The sequence below is a fragment of the Gymnoscopelus microlampas genome (assembly GCF_963454915.1).
Source record: "Gymnoscopelus microlampas genome assembly, chromosome: 8".
NCBI classification, from domain to species: Eukaryota; Metazoa; Chordata; class Actinopteri; order Myctophiformes; family Myctophidae; genus Gymnoscopelus; species Gymnoscopelus microlampas.
The window spans coordinates 27,987,698-28,011,605 of NC_139945.1; the positions used below are offsets into that span (position 1 = coordinate 27,987,698).

The following is a 23,908-nucleotide window of genomic DNA, read 5'->3' on the forward strand; positions in this document are numbered from 1 at the left end:
AAGTGAATCTGAATCTGAATCTGAAAAAATGAAATGTGAAGCAAAAAAACATCATAAGAATCATAAGGTGGTGTCTGATTTAGCTTAGGAGCGTCTGAAATATCCATGTGCCTGATGGGTGAATAAAAACGAAGCACATCTCAAATAGTAGTTGAGAGTAAATATTTAATATAAATATTTGAAACTACTTTTGAATAACATTTTATTTTGTCCGGGACCAGCATGCATTCAACCAGTAGCAGTGGGCTTGGTGTGGGCGGTGGGGTCATTGCGCAGTCACGTCTTTACAGAAATTGTGCTTTCATGAATGTGCATTGCATGGAAGTATATTCCTTCTACTCAGCTGTGCCACAGTGACAAAATAGTGTGTGTTTAAGCAGTCAGTTTCATTTCTTAGCAATGGAAGTTTGAGAATACAGTAGAATCGAGAAAAAAACAAGAAAAAAAAAAACACAGTTTCATTTCTTTACCTGCCAAAGTGGCTCATTAAAAATGACTCACTCAGTGTATATGCTGCAGCCTTTACACTTTTTTTTTGGCTAGTGGCTAATGTTACGTAATAGTCAAATGAGGTACTGTAAATTCCTCTTCATCAAGGCGTCTGGTTGGTTTGCTGGGGGTGAACCGCTAGCTGCACACGACATGACAGTATAAGCACACGGTTGATTTCGACAGAGAAAAGAAAAACTGCATTGTGCTCTACCCCAGTACAAAGGATGTGACCTAGAACAGTATCCCTATCCTATATCGGTATATGAATGAACTACTGTAAAGCAAGCCTGATATCTTGCCTCCAGCCGGAGAGATTTCCACCGCAGTATGATGGCGACACTGACATGGGAGGGGCTATTCCAATCTCACATATCTTTATACCTGCGATTAAGACATTCAATCCCGGAACGCATGAGTGTCATTTTTTGATCTTAGCTATAGCCATTATTTTATACTTTCGGCTATTCAAAAAATAGCAGATGTACAAGCTCATAGCGCTGCACTCGGTGCCGTGCTATGAGTTTGTAGATCTTGCAAATCTTTGAATATAATATTATTTTTAAGGGAACATTTGTAACTCAAATATTCGCTTCTAGGGTGGTCCCTGGAACAAAAATATTTGGGGGTCCGTGACCGAATATCATATCGATTTGGGTGGTCCTTGACATGACAAAAGTTTGAGAACCACTGATTATTATTATAGCAACACACGGTTTTCAGAAAACTGGATTTAGAAAGACATTTGTAGATGCGTTCCCAGATTTGAATGGGTTAATATGATTAGAGGTCCAGGTAGCTGCTGCTGCAGGACAACGTTATATAGCCGAGAGATGAGATTAACATTTACGCTCAGATGAAGTCAACACACTTGGAGATGGTGGGAGTATCCATAATACGCCTGTGGTACTCGCCCATGTTTACCGTTTGTTGCCGTCCGGCAGAAACCTTGTATCTCCATATTTTAACTATTTTTGTAAAATTAATGCCCTGCTTAATCATCATACTACACAGTGTCACACAAAAGTAGCAAAAAAAGCAGCCGATCTACTAAGCTCTACTAAACGTGTAGATCTGCTATTGTTTTTGCTACTTTTAAAAGGAATACTTCACCCAAAAATTACATATTTTTTATCAATTACACACCCCATGAAGCCTTGAATTCATGGAGATCTTTTTGTTTTTGACACACACGTTTTTGAGCCCATAATTTGATGACCGGGTGTATTTCCTGTAGGAGACTCAAAAGAGACTCCTTTGAGTCTCCTACCGGTTCAAGCCCATGCCCACTTGGTACCCAAGTAGCCCACTTTGTACCCATATGCTGGCTGGGATTAGCGGCATCTTTCCGCCGGTCATCAAATTATTGGCTTAGAAATAAGACAAAAACAAAGAAATCTCAAGGTTTCATGGGCTGTGTAATTGTTAGAGAAAAAGTATTTTATTGGGTGAACTACTCCTTTAATTTGCATCCTGAAAAGTAACAACTTTGGACATGTGAGGTTTCCTACCCGACAACAACCATATACTATAACATGAGCTATTATAGCAAAATGTGGCCGTTGTGATTATAAAAAAAGAGAACCTGACCCACCTTTAAGTGTACATAATAGATATAATGCCTGCGTCTCTGTGTGTACGTGTGTCTACAAAACCAATCTATACTATAGATTGACACTCTAGAAGAGGTGTATTGCATGGGTTCGAGTAGGGGCTGGGCGGGGGGGGGGGGGGGGGGGGGGGCATTGACTAATTTCGGCATTATGTTGAGGCCTGTCATGGAGAGTGGTTACCTGTGGTTACCAGTGCATGCCACCATGCCACCACCCACCCTTCCAAAAAGAAAAAGGGAGAGATTTTCAGCAACGTTTTCAGCCTAAACCCCCCCCCCCCCCCCCCAGACAAATCAAAGAACATACACAGCAAAATCCTGTTTGTTAAATGAAGCAACAAGACCCAAAAGACTGTGGTTTGCCATTTGAACGGAGCAGTGTTGATTTCGTCGACTAAAACTTTGACGAAAAAGGTCTGTCGACTGCCTTTTTTCACTTGCAAAAACTAAACTAAAAACTAAACTACAGTGACTAAAACTATGACTAAATGTACTGACAATTTCGTCAACAAATACAAACCAGACTATAATGTTTGGGAGTGACTAGTGGAGAAGAGATCCAGTAGAACTAGAAGACAAATCATCATGAGTGCGCGCGGGTGTCACAGACGGAAAATAGCTGATCTACATACATCTTCTAATTTTGGCATGCAGCAAGTGAAAATCATATTTAGTCGACTAGAATCTTATGATATTTAGTCGACTAAAACTAGACGAAAAGTAAAACATTTCAGTTGACTAAAATATGACTAAAACTAAACAATTTTAAAAACAAAAACAAAATTTGCTGTCAAAATCAACACTGGAACAGAGTGCCGAAAACCCACTAAAACAACTGCAAAACCACGGCCTTGTGTGTCTTATTGTTCTCATAACAGTTACCATATAATATGGTATCGTGGAAATCAAACAAAACAGCTTTTAATAACAATTTCACTAACAAGAATAATTTATACAAGAAAGTAGTCCCCGACTGCCTTGCTCAAACTAGGCGGATGCTCTCCCCTATACTGTAACTGCATGGAAGCTCCTGAATACTCCTTAACAAACATTTAAACTAGCTGTTGTAAATGTGAAATGATTCTAGATTGAGCAACAGCATGGCCCATTTCTTGCCCATAACGTGTAATCAAGAAACCTTTTCTTGTAAATCAAAATAAACAACATAATCTGACATGTTCAAACAAACAATATTGTTTGGCGCAGTAATACTGATACATGCGGTCACAGTTTATGTGTTTATCAAGCAACTGCTTTGAACGCGACTCAGCCAATCATAATCAAGGAACTGTCCGTTTTATAATGTTGATTCTAACAGTCCAAGTTAACATTCAGAATTCTGCTGTGCACTGGACCTGTACACCAGGGGTCTTCAACGTTTTCAGACCAAGGACCCCCGTAGCTGAGAGAGAAAAGAAGCAGGGACCCCCCAACTACATATTGTATAACATTGTGTTGTAAATTAAACATTTCCATAGATTTCATAGCTTCATATACTTTGACAGCACTATCATCAGTGTATGTTCGATTAATGTGTATTTTCAGACATTTAACCACTTGAACGGTCAATATTTAGTCTTTTTTTTCCCTCTACACCAAACCTCTTTTCCAAACATAGCAGATCTACAAGCTCACAACGCCTCGCACTGCGAGGCGTTGTGAGCTTGTAGATCTGCTATTTTTTGGCTAATGTTCCACTCAGAATAGGGATGCTGGGGTTCAAGTGGTTCATGTAAAAAACATGATCCTATCACAGAAAAATTTGACGGCCCCCCTGTAGTAACTCTGGGGAACCCCCTAGGGGTCCCGGAACCCCTGTTGAAGACCCCTGCTGTACACAATTCCTGTAACTTTGATATGGCAAAACAATTCAGGGCAATTCTTTTTGTTTTTAGCAAAACAAAAGGGCAAAACACCCGATTTCTCTTTCCCTTTTTTTCCCGTAACGCTACATTGCCATCGCGGCGGTGGGGTCGCCCCCCCCCCCCCCCCCCCCCCCTTATATCTAACCGGCGGTAACCACGCACCAAGCGTTTTCATGACAGGCCTCTGTTGTCCGCCGCTTCAGTCCCTCCCGCGATTTGGGGGCGAAAATCCGGAGCCGCGATCTTTTAATTGTCAATCGGTCAGTATGTCCGTCAGGGGCGGCGGCGGCTGCTCCAGCTGCTCCAGCGCGGCGGCCGAGCCGTTGGTCTCCCCTCTGTCGCGGCCCCCCGCCGGCTCCCCCCCCTCGCCGTCGTTGTGGCGGTCCCCCCCCACCTCCTCCCGGGTCATCAGGGGGTCCGCCCCGCCGGCGTTGGTGTGGAGGGCGTCCTCCAGGGCGTGGTGGCTCTTGAGCTCGGGCGAGAGCAGGGACAGCTGGGGCAGCAGCGGCGCCTCCCGCAGCTTCACGGCCATCTCTTTGGCGCTGCAGGAGGGCGTGTTGGTCTCGTAGATGTCGTGGAAGCTGTTGTAGTCCACCTCGTAGAAGCCCTTCTCCAGCGAGAGCACCGGGGTGAAGCGGTAGCCCCACAGCACCTCCTTGTCCAGGTAGGAGCTCCGTGCCTGGCACGTCATCCCTGTTGTTGACGGACAGTGGACGCAAGCGCCACGCATGCAAGTGCACACACACACACACACACACACACACACACACACACACACACACACACACACACACACACACACACACACACACACACACACACACACACACACACACACACACACACACACACACACACATGCGTACATGGAATGGAAGCGGACATGCATAGCATACATGCATAACATGCATAAATAAAATGGACCCACACACATACCCACAGGCATAATACACAACATATACACACACAGGCATATGCAAAACATACCCACAGGTATATGAACACATGCACATACAGAGGCAAGTAACCAACACAATAAGACAGATGGAGAGTTGTTGGGGGGTGGGGGGGACGGAGAGAGAGAGAGAGGGAGAGAGAGAGAGCAACATTAAATAATTGACAAACATGGTTGAACTCTTGTATCAATAACAAGCTGAGGCCTCTGAGGACAACAAACAGTACAAACCCATCAGTCAGAATCAGCAATGAGCTGTTGGAACGTTAGGTTCAACTTGTCTCCACATTAGAGAGCTTGTCTCTGTGTCTCTCACATTGTCAGTCCAAGCATGATTTCCTCAGTACTACCATAGAAATTATTTGTCTTCATAGCTCCATCATTGACGACTTGGTCTGTAACTGAATGTGGAAATCAAAGTCTCAAATACTACTGAGAATATGCGTAGCTCACTCATTAGCCAACACATCAGAGGGACAGTAAAACCCTGTCAGTGGCAACTTCTCAGCACTAGTAGCAACACTCATCAGCATGTGTGACAGAACACTGTTGCTAAGGTCGTTGTGGTTCTGGAAGGGTATCATTACTGACAAAATATGAAGAGGCACCACTGCTCAAACCTACTGTACAGAGGAACAGTAGATGAAATGGAAAGGCACGCTGAACATGCAACATGATCAAAGACTGAGTGGGCAAGGGTTTTACAGTCCAATGGATGAAAAGGACGCACTGTAAACCAAAACAAACAAAAATAGTTTTCATGAGCTACAGCTGTGTGAAGAAAACTGACAAGTTAAGAAATGATCAAGTGAAATGTGGGCAGTGTATATGCATGCCTATCATATAATTGACAAAACACTAAGAATTTTTAGAAAACGGAACAACCAGGTGCTCACAGGAGATATTAAAAGGTAAAAAATAGTTAAAAGTATCAACGGTGCTCACGGATCAAGCTGGATCAAACAAGGGGAAAGAAAACAGACGATCTGGGCACTCAAGACAGGAGTAAAAAGGGGGAAAAGCCGCGGACGGTCTTCATCAGGGCGAAATTTCGCCCTGATGAAGACCTTCCGATGTTGGCCGGTGCCTTTCATTAATCCATTAAAGCCGGGAACGCATCTGTGTCATTTTAGATGTCTTTGGCTATTCAAAAATAGCAGATATACAAGCTCATAGTACCGAGTGCCGCGCTATGAGCTTCTAGATCTGCTATTTTTTTTAAAGATCTGAAAGATTTGTGCAAATATTTTTTTGATGGGGGTCCTCGGCCAAATACATATAATTTTGGGGGTCCTTGACATGACAAGGTTTTTGCACCACTGATAGAGCAACAGTAGTTTTTCAGAAAAAACTGTTGTTACATTTGTACTTCTGGGGGGGCCCCTGGAACAAAGTGTTTGCTTTAAATATATATATATATATCATTTTTCAAAGATTTGCACACATTTTCACGATTTACATGAGCTTGTATATCTGCTATTTTTGATTGGCCAAAGTATAAAATAACGGTTATAGCTACAAAAAAATTAAATGACACAGATGCTTTCCCCGCCCACTTCACTCTCCTCTCTACAATGGCATGGCACTCACCCTAAAAAGCGCAAGGGATGGCTAGATTACATCCTCTGCATGTGGTAAATACCTATACAGAGCCATTACCCTTGAGGTCGTAATATTGATTAGAAATGATTATTCTACTGACTAGGATGATGCGCACAGTAATCAACACTGCAGTGTAACCTGTATAGTAAATCAATGGATCTTTAGAAGAAAAAAGAAAGAAAGAAAGCAAAAAGGCCATCAATTGCTTTTGCAAGCAAGCAGAATGTATAATGCATTTCAGTGGTTGACTGTCTAAAATGTGCTTTGTGCAATGGGCACGCATCTTGCTGTGATCTACTGATAAAGGGAGTTGGTCCCAGGAGAGTGCTGCTGTTACATTACATCTAGCTTTTGGAAAGCCATTAGTCTGGATGAGAAATCGTACAATCTATTCTACTGGGATATGTGCTGACCTTATGTACTGGAGGCCTAAACTTTGTATATATTTTATATAAAGGGGAACGGAAACCAAATCAGCACTGGATAAAATGTTCTTTTGGCTGTCACGTAAGTGTTTGCTCGTGTTCTCTGCTATACGAAGGTTTCACTTATTCAGTTGGAAATTTGCAGCAGGAGCAGTTGAACATAATTAAATGGGATTTGAAATTCATGATGTAAAATGCCTTTAATCAAAAATACTAATTCCGTGAACATCTACTGTACATATGTCATGAATTATGTGTCAGAATCACAGCTAAGTGTATTGGCCATAATTATGCGGTATCTGAGTATAACGTAACCCTGCCATAGACATACATAACATAGGACATATCTTTCATTACAATGTCATATTCCAGTTATGACGTTAATGGAAATTTAACATTGAGATTTGAAATGCTGGATTGTTTAGTTGATTGGATTGAAAAAAAAAGAGAACTTAAATTACAATGAAGAATGGAAGCTATCAAAATGATAGGCTGAACGTCTTTAGCAAGACTGCTAAGCAAAGTTAGACACTTAAACGCGTTATACTTGTACTACTTATTTGACCGGGGTCGGCTCTTTTTCCCGCTACACCAAATCGCTTGCCGAAAATAGCCAATCTACAACTCACAACACATCGTAACATGCTGAGAGCTTGTAGATCGTTTATTTACAGCGAATGTTGACACCAGAATATGGATGCTAGGGCTTCAAGTGGTTAAGTCAGCAGAGCCTATTGGCTAAGTTGTGATAACAAATGGCAGTGGCTATGGATACGTTTACATACAATGTACTCGTATACTTTTATAAACCAAGCTCAGCACTGAACCGGCCCAGCCCAGTACTATAAGTGCAGTCTCCTCTGTGTGCCACCAGTTTGTGGTCAAATTCATCTTCATAGTCATGTCTCTATGAATTACTATTTTATTTGTTTGCTTGCACAATCCACTGTGCATGTCTTGAAGACTGTAAAGACTTAATTAAATTAATTCCTCAACATAAATAAAAGCATTTATGATGAGCACATTGTGTGGGCCACAAAACATCATACAGACATCATTATTATATACTGCATATGTCTGCTAAATTCTTACTTGGTAATGTATACCATTAATCTTGCTTTTATGCAAGCAGTACACATTATGAGAGATGGGTTCATGTCATTAAACAATCTCTATGTTATCTATAAACACTTCTTAGAACTGTAAGCCATTGAAACCAGACCAAGACAATACTAGCTCACACCTCCTATCTATATACAAGTAAGTATAACAAGACTCTTATGTTGGCAACACCAACACCCTGCCATGCACTGTAAACAAACACTTTGGTTTATAGCATGGGTCTTCAATAGGGGGTCCGGGACCATAGGCTGTTCTCAGCCTTAGTATAGGGGGGCTGCCACTTCTTTTGTTGCGTGATAGGAACGCGTTTGTTCGTTTTTTCCCCAAAGTGTATCTTAAAATCTTAAATCTTAGATGCACCGAGTGCCGCACTATGAGCTTGTAGATCTGCTATTTTTTTGAAAAATCATGAAGATGTGTGCAAATCTTTGAGTATATATTTTTTAAAGCGAACATTTGTACAAAATATTTGACAAGTGTTCGCTTTAAAAATATATATTCAAAGATTTGCACAAATCCTCTCGATTTTTCAAAAATAGCAGATCTACAAGAGGTTGTATATCTGCTATTTTTGAATAGCCAAAGTATAAAATAACGTAATTACAGACACCTCCCTCTTACAGGTCCTTCTTTTAAGTGATAGGAACGTGTTTGTTCGTTGTTTTTTTCCCCAAACCAGATTGTATCTTAAAATACACATTAACATGAATCCGACATATTATTAGCCAAGACAACGCGTAAACAAACAAACACAACATGTTCAATTTACACAACATCGCTGATAGTACTGTCAAACTAATCTGTGGAGCCATCAAAGCTGGAGGCAACCCATAAAGGCACTTAAAGGAAAACGCTGAGGAATACTTCCAAGTTAATCTCTTAAATCTCTCAACGCTCAACAGACATGGATGAGACGATCAGTTAATATGCTAGCTCTGAATGAGCTTTGAAAGCTTCATCCAGTTGCACATTAAAATGTATTTATTTATTTTTGAGAAAGCCTACAATGCAACATAATTTACAGTATGTTACACAATAGTGGCGGTGTCCTTGGCCCTGAGAAACTTTTGAAGACCCCTTGGTTTTAGACTGAGGAATCATTACATATGTTTTGGCAGTAGCCAGGACATTTCTAAGTGCCGGCGAGATTTTCGTAATTCAGCACAGCGATGACAACAACAATGACCCAAGTCTACCACACGAGAGGCCACCCCTCCCCCTTCACCCCATTCCCTCCCCTCTTCTCCCCCCTTTCCAGTCACTTTTTCAGAGCCATCAAGGTTGAAGAGGCAGCGTGTGGGAGAGCCCATCACCTCTTTGCATTAATTGGCCATCCAGAGGCGCCGCTGAATAACATAACCACACACCCACGTATCAGCATATGTGGCCCTCTTAACCCTGAAAGTCAACAGGGCTAAGGCAAAAATCCATTGGGATAATCACAAAAATAAAAATAAAAAGACAAGTGACCTGCAAGCCAGCCAGCACATCAAGGCTAGGGTTCCCATGGCTATTTCTTGACAGCTGCGCTGGCAGTGAAATTCAGCTGACGCCATAATAAAACATTGAGGGTCAGTGCTGCACCGCACTCAGTCTGAATACACACAGCAAATTATGGGACATAATGACCACATTTCTGTCGAGAAGCACTTCACTAAACTAGCTGAAACATTGAATTAAAAAATAAACGAAAAAAAAACCCTTCCACACATACACAAATTACTGTCCCTTGGGCTGTAGAAGGTTATACACGTATGCAACATATGACAGATGTATTAATGATCTATTTATGTGATGGACAAAAGGATACAATGTGTTTTTATATTAACCTACTTACTTACCTCTAATTATTTTGATGGGATTTTAATTATGATCTGATATTGTGGTGCTCTATATTCATCAACCGCAACAGAATCTTAAGTGTTATTTTTTTAATCTTCTTAATAGAGAACTAGAGTATGAAACGCATGTGGAGAGAACCTCATACTGCGTCAGTTTTTCTTCTTTTTCCATTTCACAATAGGGGGGCCATGCAGCCATAGTATATGCCTATGTGTGGGAGCAAAGGGAACTGGGAATCCCTGTTCTACAGCACGCCACTGCCTACAATCTTATTCATTTTCTATCTATTAGAGTGAAGGAAAAGGGCCAGAATGTTCCGTGGCGTGATAAATCACCATCTTATTTTACTCGCCGGGTTACCAGGCTCAAATTGTGCTGTGTGTGTGTGTGTGAGAGTGAGAGAAACCAGCGTCACTGGTGATTTTCCTAAACTGACTCACTGTATTATGCTGAGAATGCTGCCCGCTTGTCAGTGTAAGAAGTAAAAGTGATGTAGGCCCATTAGGCATGCAATTAAGCCATTCTGTCGACCAAGTTATCTATCAATTTCTCTCTTTAATTCATGTGGTGACTCTGCAGGAAAGCATTTTTTTGTACTTTTCTTTTCTTCCGCAGGTGTTTGCATAGCCTGATTAGTTGACATATCAGCAGATGACTGTTTGTATTTTCCTCATTTGGGCCGAGTCTACTGATGCTGGGACATAGAATGCCTTTCTTTTTTGTTCAGTGGTGGAAAGTAACTAAGTAGATTTACTTAAGTACTGTACTTAAGTACAATTTTGAGGTATTTGTACTTTACTTGAGTATTTCCAATTTCCAATACTTTTACTTCTACTCCACCACATCTCAGAGGCAAACAGTGTACCTTTATTCCACTACAATTATTTGAAAACTTTAGTTTTACTAGTTACTTTGTAGATTTTTATTATTATTACAAAACATACACTAACCACCTCAGCCCTATATACATTTTGGGCATTTGAAAATAGCCGATCTACAAGCTCACAATGTGTCGGGATTTATAATGAGTACTTTTACTTGTGGTACTTTAAGTACATTTTGATGTCAATACTTTTGTACTTTTACTCAAGTAAATTTTGAATTCTGGACTTTTTCCACCACTGTTTTTTTTACTGAAACGGAAATAGAACACACCCTCACGCAATTGCTTAAAGGATGTTGTCTGTGACCCCATGTGAACAGGGCCATTAGCTCTGACTAATGCCACTCAATTAATGCCACCATTTTCCGGCAGACTTACTAGGTGAGGCTTCAGGCCAAACAACCCCCCGTGAGCCGTTCTGTTCCCCTGGGTCTCTTCTCCAGGGGGGGGGGGTCGATATATAACGCACTGGCTTGACGCACTGTATATTTCAACCCCCGCGTGTCAAATGTTGGTACTTGCTTGTAATTTACACAAAGTCCCCATAAAATCAATGTCATTAGCAAAGAGCGGGGCCATATTTCCTTCTCAAAGTTATTGACTTGCTTTCTCAATGATTAAAATCATCTCACGTGAAATATAGGTGAAAGCTTACAATTCCCCAATGCAGGCCTGAGTGGCCGCCCCTCCCCCCATCTCCTTTTAACCCATTATAGACCGGGAACACATCTGTGTAACCACTTAAACCATTAGTTTATACTCTGGCTATTCAAAAAATAGCAGATCTACAAGCTCATAGCACGGCACTCGGTGCAGGTAGATCTGCTATTTTCGAAAAATCGTGAAAATATGCGCAAATCTTTAACATTTTTAACTCAAATCTTTGCTTCTGGTGGGGGTTCCTGGAACAACATATTTTGAGATGGGGGGTTCCGCGGCTCAAATACATATCATTTTGGGACGTCCTTGACATGAAAAAAGTTTGAGAACCACTGATATAACAACATACGTTTTTTTTCAGAAAACTGTTATAGGAGAATGGGAAACCTCAGGCCTTAATGGGTTAATTCCTAGGAGACAAACCCTCTGACTGGATCTGTACGTCTCTTTAAAGATAATGACAACACAGTCACAGGGGGGACAGGAAGTGTGGAAGAGACGGAAGAACAACACAATTTGTTCACCGTTCTGTGGTCAGCGATTGTGACGTCCCATGGCAGCCCATTTAATCCCTCCAACAAACCCCCCCCCTCCGCGTATGCCCCCCCCCTCCAGTGGTGTAAAGTAACTAAGTACATTTACTCAAGTACTGTACTTACAAATTTGAGATACTTTAACTTTAGTGGAGTGTTTCCAATTGTCAGTACTTTTACTTCTACTCCACTACATCTCAGAGGCAAATATTGTACTTTTACTCCATGACAATGATATGAAGACTTTAGTTACTAGTTACTTTGTAGATATACATTATTACATTATAAAAAATACATTAACCTCGTCAGCCCTATTTTATACATAGGCCATTAGAAAATAGCCGATCTAAGCTAATGCGTCGCGAAGCGACGCGTTGTGAGCTTGTAGATCTGCTATTTTCAAACAATTTAGTACTTTTAAAGTAAAAGTACTACAGTAAATTTTGAATATCGGACTTTCACTCGTCACAGAGTATACTTCTACATTGCGGTATCAATACTTTTACTTTTGAGTACTTCCCCCCCCCCCCCCCGTCGCTCGCACAGCGCAGCGAGGCGGAAGGCAATGCGATTTAATGCCTGAGTCAAGTGTCCAACGGTGTGAGAGCAAAGGAGCTACGATGACTAGCTGGTGGTGCCGGGGAGCGAGCGGGCCGGGGAGCCTCTAAAATATATAAATAAATGAATAAAATAACTAAGAGAAATAGAGCAGAAATGTTCAGACGCATGAAAGGCTCTGCCACATTGCATTAGGCTGGGCCAGTGGTGCTTTATTGCCTTTTGTAAAAACATATATATAATATATATATATATAAAAAATAGGGCAATTGAAGTGTGAATGGGCGCTAAAAGCCACTAATCATGTTAATGAATATATGGAATAGAATGATGGGTGGTCTGCATAATGTATAATGCATTGTATTTAAAATAAGGCCTTAGGGCCAGTACTAAATGACTTGCGTACGTATTGCGTACTGCAGTGGTCCTTTTTTGTGCCAAGGACCCCCAAATTGATATGTATGTGGCCGCGGACCCCCAGAAGCAAAGATTTAAGCCTTTAAAAAAAAAAAAAAAAAGATTTAAAGATTTGCAAACATTTTCACGATTTAAAAACAAATTACTCAGATCTACATGAGCTTGTAGATCTGCTGTTTTTCAATAGCCAAAGTATAAAATGAGGTATAAAAGGGTTAAAATTATGCTTTATTAACAGTTTTTGCTGAGGACCCCCTGGTATCTCCTATGGGAAACCCCAATTTAAGAACCAATGGCATACTGTATATTTACCTGACTTCCACACAATGCCTCCTCATGAAAAACATGTCAGGACAGCAAATATGTAATTAGCCATGGGTGCAACGTGCAATAAACGTGTATTTATCCCTGACATTAAAGTGATAAATACCAGGATCGATATTCCATAGGATTTTCCACAAGCTTTTCAAGGCTAATGGAACACTAGCTGGGGATCTCATGAATACGATCAATTTAAGAATCCCTGGGACGCCCGTAGGGTATTGGGAGTGTGTCGTTAGTCTTGTAACCATTTTTTCCCCTCCTTTTCTTCTTTTTAGTACAGAATAAAAAAAGCCACTGCATATTTTACTACCAAGGTTTATTAAACCATTAAGACCGCAAACGCATCCGTGTCATTTTTAGATTTCTTTGGCTATTCAAAAATAGCAGATACTATTTGAGTATATATATATATTTTTTTTAAAGCGAACATTTCTAACTCAAATCTTTGCTTCTGGGGATTCTACAAATCTCTTCTAATTCCTAACCGTTTTTTGAAAAAACTTGTGTTGCTTTAATATCAGTTTAATATCAACTTTTTTCATGTCAAGGACCCCCAAAATTTGTCCGCGGACCCCCATCTCAAAATATTTTTGTTCCAAGGGCCCCGAGTAGCAAAGATTTTAGTTAAAAAAGTTTGTTTGAAAATATTCAAAGAGAGCAGATCTACAAGCTTGTAGATCTCCTATTTTTTAATAGCCAAAGTGTAAAATAATGGTTAAAGTGTTTACACAGATGCGTTCCCGGTCTAAATGGGTTAATTACAGTCTTGGAAGGGTTTAATTTTTTTTTTTTTAAACTCATTCTGGCAGAACTTTCCAGAGAAGGGATGGCACTTCCCTGACGTTTGAAAGTGCCTTGAAGCAGTCTTCATCACTGCTTTGTACTAAACATACCAGTAGTGTGGGTAGATAAAGTTTGTTCATTTTGGGAATAAACACACTTTCAAAGAGACAGCCCTGATGTAGCAACAAAAGGAAATGTGGGCTGTGGTACGTAAGACCCGCACTTTCAGTCCAAACCATCTGTCACAGTTACGTCACAGGATCACATGCAGTGGTGGAAAGTAACTAAGTACATTTACTCAAGTACTGTACTTAAGTACAATTTTGAGTTTTTTTTACTTTACTGGAGTATATCCAATCTTTAATACTTTTACTTCTACTCCACTACATCTCAGAGGCAAATATTGTGCTTTTACTCCACTACAATTATTTGAAAACTTTAGTTACTTTGCAGATATAAATGATTACATTATAAAACATACATTAACCACTTTAGCCCTGTTTCATACCTAGGCTATTTGAAAATCGCAGATCTACAAGCTCACAACGCGTCGCATCGCTTTTCAAACATTTTAACTTTTGGTACTTACATTTTGATACCAATACTTTTGTACTTTTACTCAAGTATTTTCTTTAATTCCGGACGTTTACTTGTAACAGAGTACTTCTAAATTGCAGTATTGATGTTTTTACTTGAGTAAAACATTTGAGTACGTTTTCCACCTCTGGCTGTATGTCATTATGGAAATAGAAAAAGATTTAAACTGAGGAAATAAAAAGAGATGCCACATTCATCATCCTGGTCCGAAATAATAGATTACAGACAGTGGTGTGTTCTATAACCCCCATGAGATCCATAATATAAGACCTGGGTTCATCTATAACTTCCCCAGTACCCTCAGTTTATCTCTATTTCTCCATAATTTCACATTCCTTTAACCCATTTAGACCGGGAAAGAATCTGTCATTTTTAGATTTCTTTGGCTATTCTAGAAAAAATCATGAATTTAATGTTGTTTAATGTAAAGCAAACATTTGTAACTAAAACATTGCTTCTGGGAATTCTACAAATGTCTTTTAAATCCAAAGAGTTTTCTGAGTAACGTAGGTTTCTATATCAGTGGTTCTCAAACTGTTTCATGTCAAGGACCCCCAAAATTATATGTATTTGGCCGTGGACCCACGCTATTAGCTTGTATATCTGCTATTTTTTGAATAGCCAAAGAAATCAAAAAATGACACACAGATGCGTTCCCGGTCGTAATGGGTTAACATCCTTACATCCCCATATCTCTTTGCCTCTCTCCATTGATTGATGACCCACCCATCTATTGATATTTGGGCCCTTGTCCACCCCTCCGATGCTTCCCATCTATCCATCCATCTTTATTGTCACCCTCCCTTTCTTTCCTCAAACCGTTCATTAATCCATCAATCCATCAATCTACATCAATCTACCAGTGGTGGAAAGTAACTAAGCACATTTACTCAAGTGCTGCACTTAAGTACAATTTTGAGGTATTTGTACTTTACTTGAGAGTTTCCAATTTCCAATACTTTTACTTCCACTACATCTCAGAGGCAAATATTGTACTTTTATTCCACTACAATTATTTGAAAACTTTAGTTACTAGTTACTTTTTAAAATTTTGATTATTATTACAAAACACACTTCAACCCTTTATACATTTCGGCCATTTGAAAATAGCTGATCTACAAGCTCACAATGAGCTTGTAGATCAGCTATTTTCAAAAGATGTTTATACATTTGAAAACTGGTGCAATGGGACATTCTGCATAATGAGTACTTTTACTTTTGGTATTTTAAGAACATGTTGACTTTTGTACTTTTACTATTATGTACATTTAGAATTCTGGATTTTTACTTGTAACAGAGTATTTCTATATTGCGGTATTGATACTTTTACTCAAGTAAAAAAATATGAGTACTTTTTCCACCACTGCGTATTTCAACACTACCACCCCTACCATCCCTAGTTCTTGTTTTTCTTTTTATATGATGTTCTGCATAGTAGTGTATATCTGTCTGTTTAATGTCACTATGAATTGAGTACAAAGGACCCCAATGGAAACAAGCCAATGGCTTTCTTGGGTTTTTTCCTATTATCTGACCTTGTATTGAACTCTACTTTCATGTGCTTTTTTCTCTGAAAAATTCGAATAAAGTATTCAATCAATCAATCAATCAATGTCGTACCTGTGGCCTCCACCATGCCCTCGAGGATCACCACGATCTCAAACTCCTCCTTCTCCACCGTGGCCTGCGACCACTCCCAGAACGGGCTCTTCTCGTTGATCTCGTGCGAGATGATGAGCGGCGACACCAGGAACAGGCGGTCGTCGCCCGTGTCGAAGCCGATGTTCAGGTCCGTCTGGTTGAGCGGGATGAACTCGCCCTCCTTGGTCTGCTGCGAGCGGATCAGCTTGGCGCGGATCGACGCCTCCACGATGTGCGAGTTCCGCAGGTCGCCCACGCGGAACATCAGGCACATCTTGCCGTCGCGCACCGAGATGACGGCCTTGTGCGAGAACATGAGCGTCTCGGCGCGGTTCTTGGGCTGCGAGATCTTGACGAACATGCAGCCCACCATCATGGCGTTGACGATGGAGCCCAGGATGGCCTGGATCAGCAGCAGGATGATGCCCTCGGGGCACTTCTCGGTGATGACGCGGTAGCCGTAGCCGATGGTGGTCTCCGTCTCGATGGAGAAGAGGAAGGCCGACACGAAGCTGTTGAGGTTCTCCACGCACGGCGTCCAGTCCTTCTCGTCGCCGTGCCACAGGTCGCCGCGGATGAGCGCGATCAGCCACCACAGCAGGCCGAAGAACAGCCAGTTGACCACGTAGACCAGCGTGAAGATGAAGAGGCTGAGGCGCCAGCGCAGGTCCACCAGCGTGGTGAAGAGGTCGCTGAAGTAGCGGTAGCGCTCCTGCACGTTGCCGTGGTGCACGTTGCACTTGCCGTCCTTCTGCACGTAGCGCTGCCGCGGCTTCTTCACCGGGTCGGAGATGAGGTGGGTGCGCTCGGTGGAGATCTGGGCCTCCCGCAGGTGCTTGGGAAGCTTCTTCACCTGTGGGGGGGGGGGGGGGGAGAGAGAGAGAGTACTTTATTAGAAGTTTGCAGAAAACAGCACATGAAGGTACAGTTCAATACAAGGTCAGCTAATAGGAATTAAAAAATCACACCCAGTGTGAAGTGGGCGGTGTGGTCACAGTGGTCATCACAGTGATGGAAGTGATTCACTTAAAAAAATATATAAAAAGTTTTTTTTTAAGTCCATACTGCTATTCATAGGGCTGCACATGTGTCATGTGTTTCGCTAGCCAATCACAGTCCTGAATTTGCAAAGTCAGCCAATCACATTACAGCTAGTGGTGATGACACTAGCTGTAATGTGATTGGCTGACTTTGCAAAAGTATAGATTTGCATTGACTGTGGAAGGGTTAGGGTTGTAGACTGCGTTGCCCAATCACGGTGCAGGATTGGTCAGTGTCCAAACCTCACTTATAGGGGGCTGTTACACCGCCCCAAAAACCCAAGAAAGTCATTGGCTTGTTTCCATTGGGGTCCCTTGTACTTAATTCATAGTGGAAGAGAGAGAGAGCGAGACGGATGAGGTGAGATTAAACAAGAGGGAGAGAGACATGGAGACAGATGAGGGGAGATAAACCGAGAGGAAGAGCTATATACAGATAGATGAGGAGAGAGAAAATGAGAAAGAGACCGGTGGTGTAAAAATAACTGAGTACATTGCCTCAAGTACTGTACTTTAAGTACAATTTTGAGGTACCTTTATTTTACTGGAGTATTTCCAATTTTCAATACATTTACTTCTACTCCACTACATCTCAGAGGCAAATATTGTACTTTTACTCCACTGTAATTATTTGAAAACTTTAGTTACTACTATGTAGATTTAGATGAGTATTACAAAACATACATTAACCACTTCAGCCCTATATACATTTTGGCCATTTGAAAATAGCAGATCTACAAGCTCACAATGCGTCCCTATGCGACACATTGTGAGCTTGTAGATCTGCTATTCAAAAGATTTGTATACATTTTATACATTTGAAAAGTTGAAATTCTGCATAATGAGTACTTTTATTTTTGTTACTTTAATACATTTTGATGTCAATACTTCTGTACTTTTACTCAAGTAAATTCTGAATACCAGACTTCTACTTGTAACGGAGTAGTTATACATTGTGGCATTGATACCTTTACTCAAGTAAAAAAGGTGAGTGAGTACTTTTTCCACCACTGAGAGACACTTAGAGATAGATGAGGAAAACAATGAGAGAAAGACAAAAATATACATACATAGCGATAGAGAACACCTGCACAAGAAAGAAAGAGAAAGGGTAGAGGAATACAAATCCTTGTACTATACTCATTGATGCATTTTTACAGCAGTCAGGACTATCATCATCATCATTCCATTCCTTGACATTACCGTGAACACATGCTCCTGTCTTACCCTATATGCTAAGTTATGGCTCTGAGTCTTTAAGAGAAGCAGGCAGTCAAAGTGAATGAGTAATGTGAGTAATGCCCTTCCTCTCCTTGAGCAGCTATATCTCAAAGTGCTTCTGTGAGCAAGGCTCTTAACCTCCAATTTATCAGTGCAACAGCAGAACAGCGTGGTTGTACCGGGCAGCTCCCATGTGTACACACATGTATAAACATGAAGGGAAAATGGCGTTCAACCTAGCCTTCTCTAGGCAAATAAAGGTTCCAATGGAGACTGGAATGATTCCGGTGAGGAAGGTTTTGAATATGTGCACCAGACCTGCAATACATTATTTAACCTTTTTAAATTAACTCCTTTAAAGTGTTTTTCAACCTTTTTCATGTCAAAGACCCCCAAAATGATATGTATAGGCTCCGGACCCCCCATCTCAAAGATATTTTGTGCCAGGGATGTTTTAAAAAAAAAAGCAAGCTCATAGCGCAGCACTCGGTGCTGCGGTATGAGCTTGTAGATCTGCTATTTTTGAATAGCCAAAGTATAAAATATGGTTAAAGTGGTTAAAATGATTGTGGAGCTATATTAACTCATTTTGCTGGGGACCCCCTGGTACCCTCTCAAGGACCCCTCGTGGTCCCCGGACCACTGGTTGACAACCACTGCTTCAAACCTTGAACATAATGTGTTATCACTGCCGTCACAGAGAAGTAAAATTACAATTCTGTTCACCTTTAGTTTTTTCCTCAAATGAACTGTACGTGGGTCCATGAACTTTGATTTGTTCCTGTGATTTTCATGACCTTTAAAAAACCCATCGTCTGATACCAATCAGTGATTTAAAAACATTCCTCTGCTCTGGGCACAGCTGTGTGTTTTTTATTCCGTAATAGTGCAACGGCCATAAATACAGAGCAAGATGCATCAGATCTTTCTCCCTCTGCTAGTAGTGGAAGTGAGAGAGTGGAACTGCACTGCTAGGATCTAATAAAATCAAGGGCTCTGATAAAGTCAGTGCTCTGCTCTACACCACAATGACATTATGAGAGGAGGAGAGAGAGGGAGGAAGGGGCGACGGCCAAGGAGAAAGAAAGCGATTGAAGCAAAGAGAGAGAGAGAAGGGGAGGCAGAGAAAGAGAGGAAGAAAGAAAGAAAGAGAGAGAGAGAGACAGAGCAAGAGACACAGGAAGGACACACAGGTCTTCATCTGTGTTTTGGCCTGACTCCAGCCAAGCGATCTATCTCCACAGCTGTGCCCTGCCTCTCTCACTCACTGTCCCCTGCCTGTGTTCCCCTCCCCCTCCTCGTCCCCTGTGGGACGGCTGGCAGGCCCAGGATCAGAACAGGAACTCAGGAACAGACCCTCTGCCTCCATCCCCCTCCACAGCAGGCCTTCACACCATCCCATCGCAAAAAAACAACAACAGACCGTATGCCCACACTGACTCGCATATGCTGCCCTCATGATGGGCAGAACAGGATAGTGTGTGCAGGCACTCACTCTAATGTTAACTGAGGGTTAGGGATTGTAGGGGCATAGACTGACACATGAAGGGACAACCGTTACAGAAGAGAATGTACAAAACTCTTCCCTGACAGACAGAGAGACATACACACATTTGGACAGTGCAGTGTATGTACCCTTCAGCAGTTTTTACTTCACTGGAGTATTTCCATTTTTCGGTACTTTTACTTCCACTCCACTACATCTAAAAGGACAATATAGTACTTTTAATCCACTACAATTATTTGAACACTTTAGTTACTAATTACTTTGCAGATATTAATTATTATATTACTAAGCATGCATTAACCATTTCAGCCCTATTTTATACATATACCATTTGAAAATAGCCGATCTACAAGCTCACAATGCGTCACATTGCAACGCGTTGTGAGCTTGTAGATCTTTAAAACATTTTAGTACTTTTACTTTTGGTATTTTAAGTAAATTTTTATGCCAATATATTTGTACTTTTACTCAAGTAACATGTTGAACACAGGCCTTTTACTCTGTAACAGAGTATTTTTATATTGTGGTATCGCTACTTTTACTTAAGTAAAAATATCAGAGTACTTCTTCCACCACTGCCCTTCAGGCGTCCCAAGGACACTCATACAGGACATTGACACTCCATCATCCCAGTCAGAGTTGTTAATTGAAACGTGGTGTTGCGTTGAGACAAGGGGACGTTTCCTGTGCCCTCTATGTCTCTGGGAGCTAATCACACACCTGTGATCTGTCTCTCTCCCCTGAGTCATGCTGGCTACATTTAGACGGAGAGCCGTATCCTGTTGGGTTTGTATTGAGTAACGTCTAAAGCACTTATACAACAAAGACACACACATAATGCGACTCTCCGCCACAGTTAAGTCGGGGAAAGGACAAAACCAAGGTGGTGTATATCGGCAGTGGTGGAGAAAGTACTTGAATGTTTTGCTTAAGTAAAAGTATCAACACTGCAATGCAGAAGTACTCTGTTACAAGAAAAAGTCAGAAATTCTAAATGTACTTAAGTACTTAGTAATGTACTAGTAAAGGTACAAAAGTATTGCTATCAAAATGTACTGAAAGTACTCATTATGCAGAATGCTTTGACACATTGTGAGCTTGTAGATTGGCTTTTTTCAAATGGCCGAAAGGTAGGTTAATGTATGTTTTGTAATAATGATCAAAATCTGCAAAGTAACTAGTAACTATAGTTTTCAAATAAATGTAGTGGAGTAAAAGTACAATATTTGGATCCGAAATGCAGTGGAGTAGAAGTATTGGAAATTGGAAATAGTCCAAGTAAAGTGCAAATACCTCAACATTGTACTTAAGTACAGTACTTAAGTAAATGTACTTTACACTACTGAATATCAGTGTATTTAGAAACCAGATAATGAAATATGTCACAAAAAGTATTGACTTGAGGTAGATGAGTTACTTTAGAGATGCCTACCGTGTACTTTTCCCACAGTTACCCTGTGTACAAGTACATAAGCATCATGTATCAAATGTGCGGATATTGATGTGAACGGATCAATGTATAGACAGTGCGGTAGTGAGAGGTTTGATAATGAGGATGGGGAAGACAATACTTATTGACCTGTACAGCAATTACTGACCGCAATGACAATTGTGTTGACTAAACACCAGTGGGCTCCAGCTGCTGTCAACAGTATACTTGTCAACAGTACTTGTGGAAAAGCAGAGACAATTTGGACTAGTTCCACTTTTACATTTCTTGGTGTTTGAATACAATTCTCTAAATTACAAGATCAGTCAGTATTTGTTCCTAATCGCTGTTAATTGCCAATGAGCACTAATTGAGTGATGGATGAAGCTGTCCCAAGCCGAGCAACCCAGTCTTTGCCCTTTTGTAGTCAATGTGGTTCCTGAGGCGGACGCTTCGTAAGCACATTCATTCATTCTCCCAGCGTGTGGCTCAGGTGAGCATGGAGGGGGGTTTCAGTGTTGATTTCGTCGACTAAAACTATGACGAAAAATGTTTATCGACTACCTTTTTTCACTGACGAAAACGAAATAAAAAATAAGCCACGATGACTAAATATATTGGCAATTTCGTCAACAAATAAATACTAGACTAAAATGTTAGGGAGGGACTAGTGGAGAAGAGATCCAGTAGAACTAAAACAAGTCATTTTATGTTTAGTTTTGCTAGGGTGTTGCGCTCTGAAAATAGCAGATCTACAAGCTCACAAAGCGACGCGTTGTGAGCTTGTAGATCTGCTATTTTCAGCATGCAACCAAGTGTAAAATCAGCCATTACGACGCCATCAAGTCACCGCCAAAATACATTTTAGTCGACTAAATCAACTGTAGATTTAGTTGACTAAAATCTTATGATATTTAGTCAACTAAAACTAGACAGAAATGTAAACGTTTCAGATGACTAAAATATGACAAAAACTAAATGGATTTTTATTTGAAAGACTGAAACTAAATCAAAATGTGCTGTCAAAATGAACACTGGTTTCCACTCAAATATGCTTTTCCTGAGTTCAAGGAAAGTTTTGAAGGAAAAGACATGCAGTCCGTCCGTTCTCTAGATATATTGACATGACACTCATGGGTGGCAAACCTCGCACCGGAAGTTTGATGAAATACATTGCAGTGAATGGAGCCGGCTGGACCAGCTCGTGGACAAACATCATTTCTGAACGATTGCAACCTTTGTCATCTAATCAGTTTAGGAATATAAAAGAAGACATACCACAGGTTGTTTTCTGCTGTGTTGCTTTTCGACGTGCACACTGTATAATTTTATAGAGGTATCTAAAGGGCACGAAGTTTCTGAACGGCCAAAGTATCGCGAGACTGTCCACCATTTCCTGTCTGGTAGCCAAATCTCGAGATACCTCCGAGACAGAAACGATACCTGCCGCTGTTTAGATGCCTCGATAAAATGATGTGCTTTGCACATCGAAAAGCAAGTGATTAGAAAACAATGTGTGATGTGTCTTCTTTTATATTCCTGAACCGATTATATGACAAAAGTCGCAATCGCTCAGAAATAATGTTTGTTAATGAAACGATCCAGCCGGCTCCATTCACCAAACTTCCGCATGTCTTTTCCTTTCAAAACCTTCCTTGACTTAGTTTGAGAGGATGGAATCAAATCAGCTTGGGAATCGAGACAAATAACTGCTTAGTTACAGTATAAGTGGGAGTTGTGAGAGTGTTTGTGTCTCTGCGCAATACTCCAGTCCTCCTCGTGTCTATCTCCAGTGTCTCTTGAAGTTCTGATGTAATGAATCTACAAAGGCTAGATCTCTTTGATTCACAGTGTTTGTCTTTTTCTCACAGTATGGTCTCTCTCTCTCTCTCTCTCTCTCTCGCTCTCGCTCTCTCTCTCTCTCTCTCTCTCACACACACACACACCTTCCTCCTTGGACATAAATCAACATATGCACTTTGTCTGCTTCATTATCTCTGTTTTCTTGAGTGCTCTCCCTCATGATTAGGAGGAGTTGGCAAACAAAAGGTTGCAGGTGTGACTCTTGCAACCGCCAATGTTTGTTCTGTCGAAGCATCTTCATCCGCTATAGGGCTTCCCGAAAGGCAGACGGCTTGATGCAAAAACAATCTAATATCTGATCTTTCTCTTTGCCCATCTGTGTAGATTACCTGTCCAGGTGTGACACCTATCTCCATATCGTGGTCCATTAGGATTTGAGAATCTCCTGCCATCCTCAGCTGAAGCTCAACACCTGTAAGAAAGAGCACAACACATCAGAATTCAAGATATTTGTAAATAGAAGTAGCAACGTTTTTATTTTTTTTTGGCTTTTTTTCTGCCTTCATTGATAGTGTAGACTCTTAGACTCTTAGACTCTTA

The 23,908-nt window shown here is 40.9% G+C and overlaps 2 protein-coding genes across 2 annotated transcripts in view; one reads left to right on the forward strand and one right to left on the reverse strand.

The window, feature by feature from the left end:
* Positions 1 to 4,219: 4,219 nt before the first annotated feature.
* kcnj5 (potassium inwardly rectifying channel subfamily J member 5) lies at positions 4,220 to 23,760 on the reverse strand (the record flags this gene model as incomplete). The annotated part of the gene is made up of 3 exons (XM_084064624.1): positions 4,220 to 4,659; positions 16,288 to 17,161; positions 23,698 to 23,760. 3 exons carry the CDS (start codon positions 23,758 to 23,760, stop codon positions 4,220 to 4,222), a joined length of 1,377 nt encoding a protein of 458 aa, XP_083920750.1.
* The window catches only part of ets1 (v-ets avian erythroblastosis virus E26 oncogene homolog 1), a 252,782-nt gene continuing 246,051 nt past the window's right edge, over positions 17,178 to 23,908 (forward strand). The window contains exon 1 of the mRNA XM_084064852.1: positions 17,178 to 17,192. The gene's annotated coding sequence lies outside the window, so the exon portion shown is untranslated. The remainder of the gene's footprint in view (positions 17,193 to 23,908) is intronic.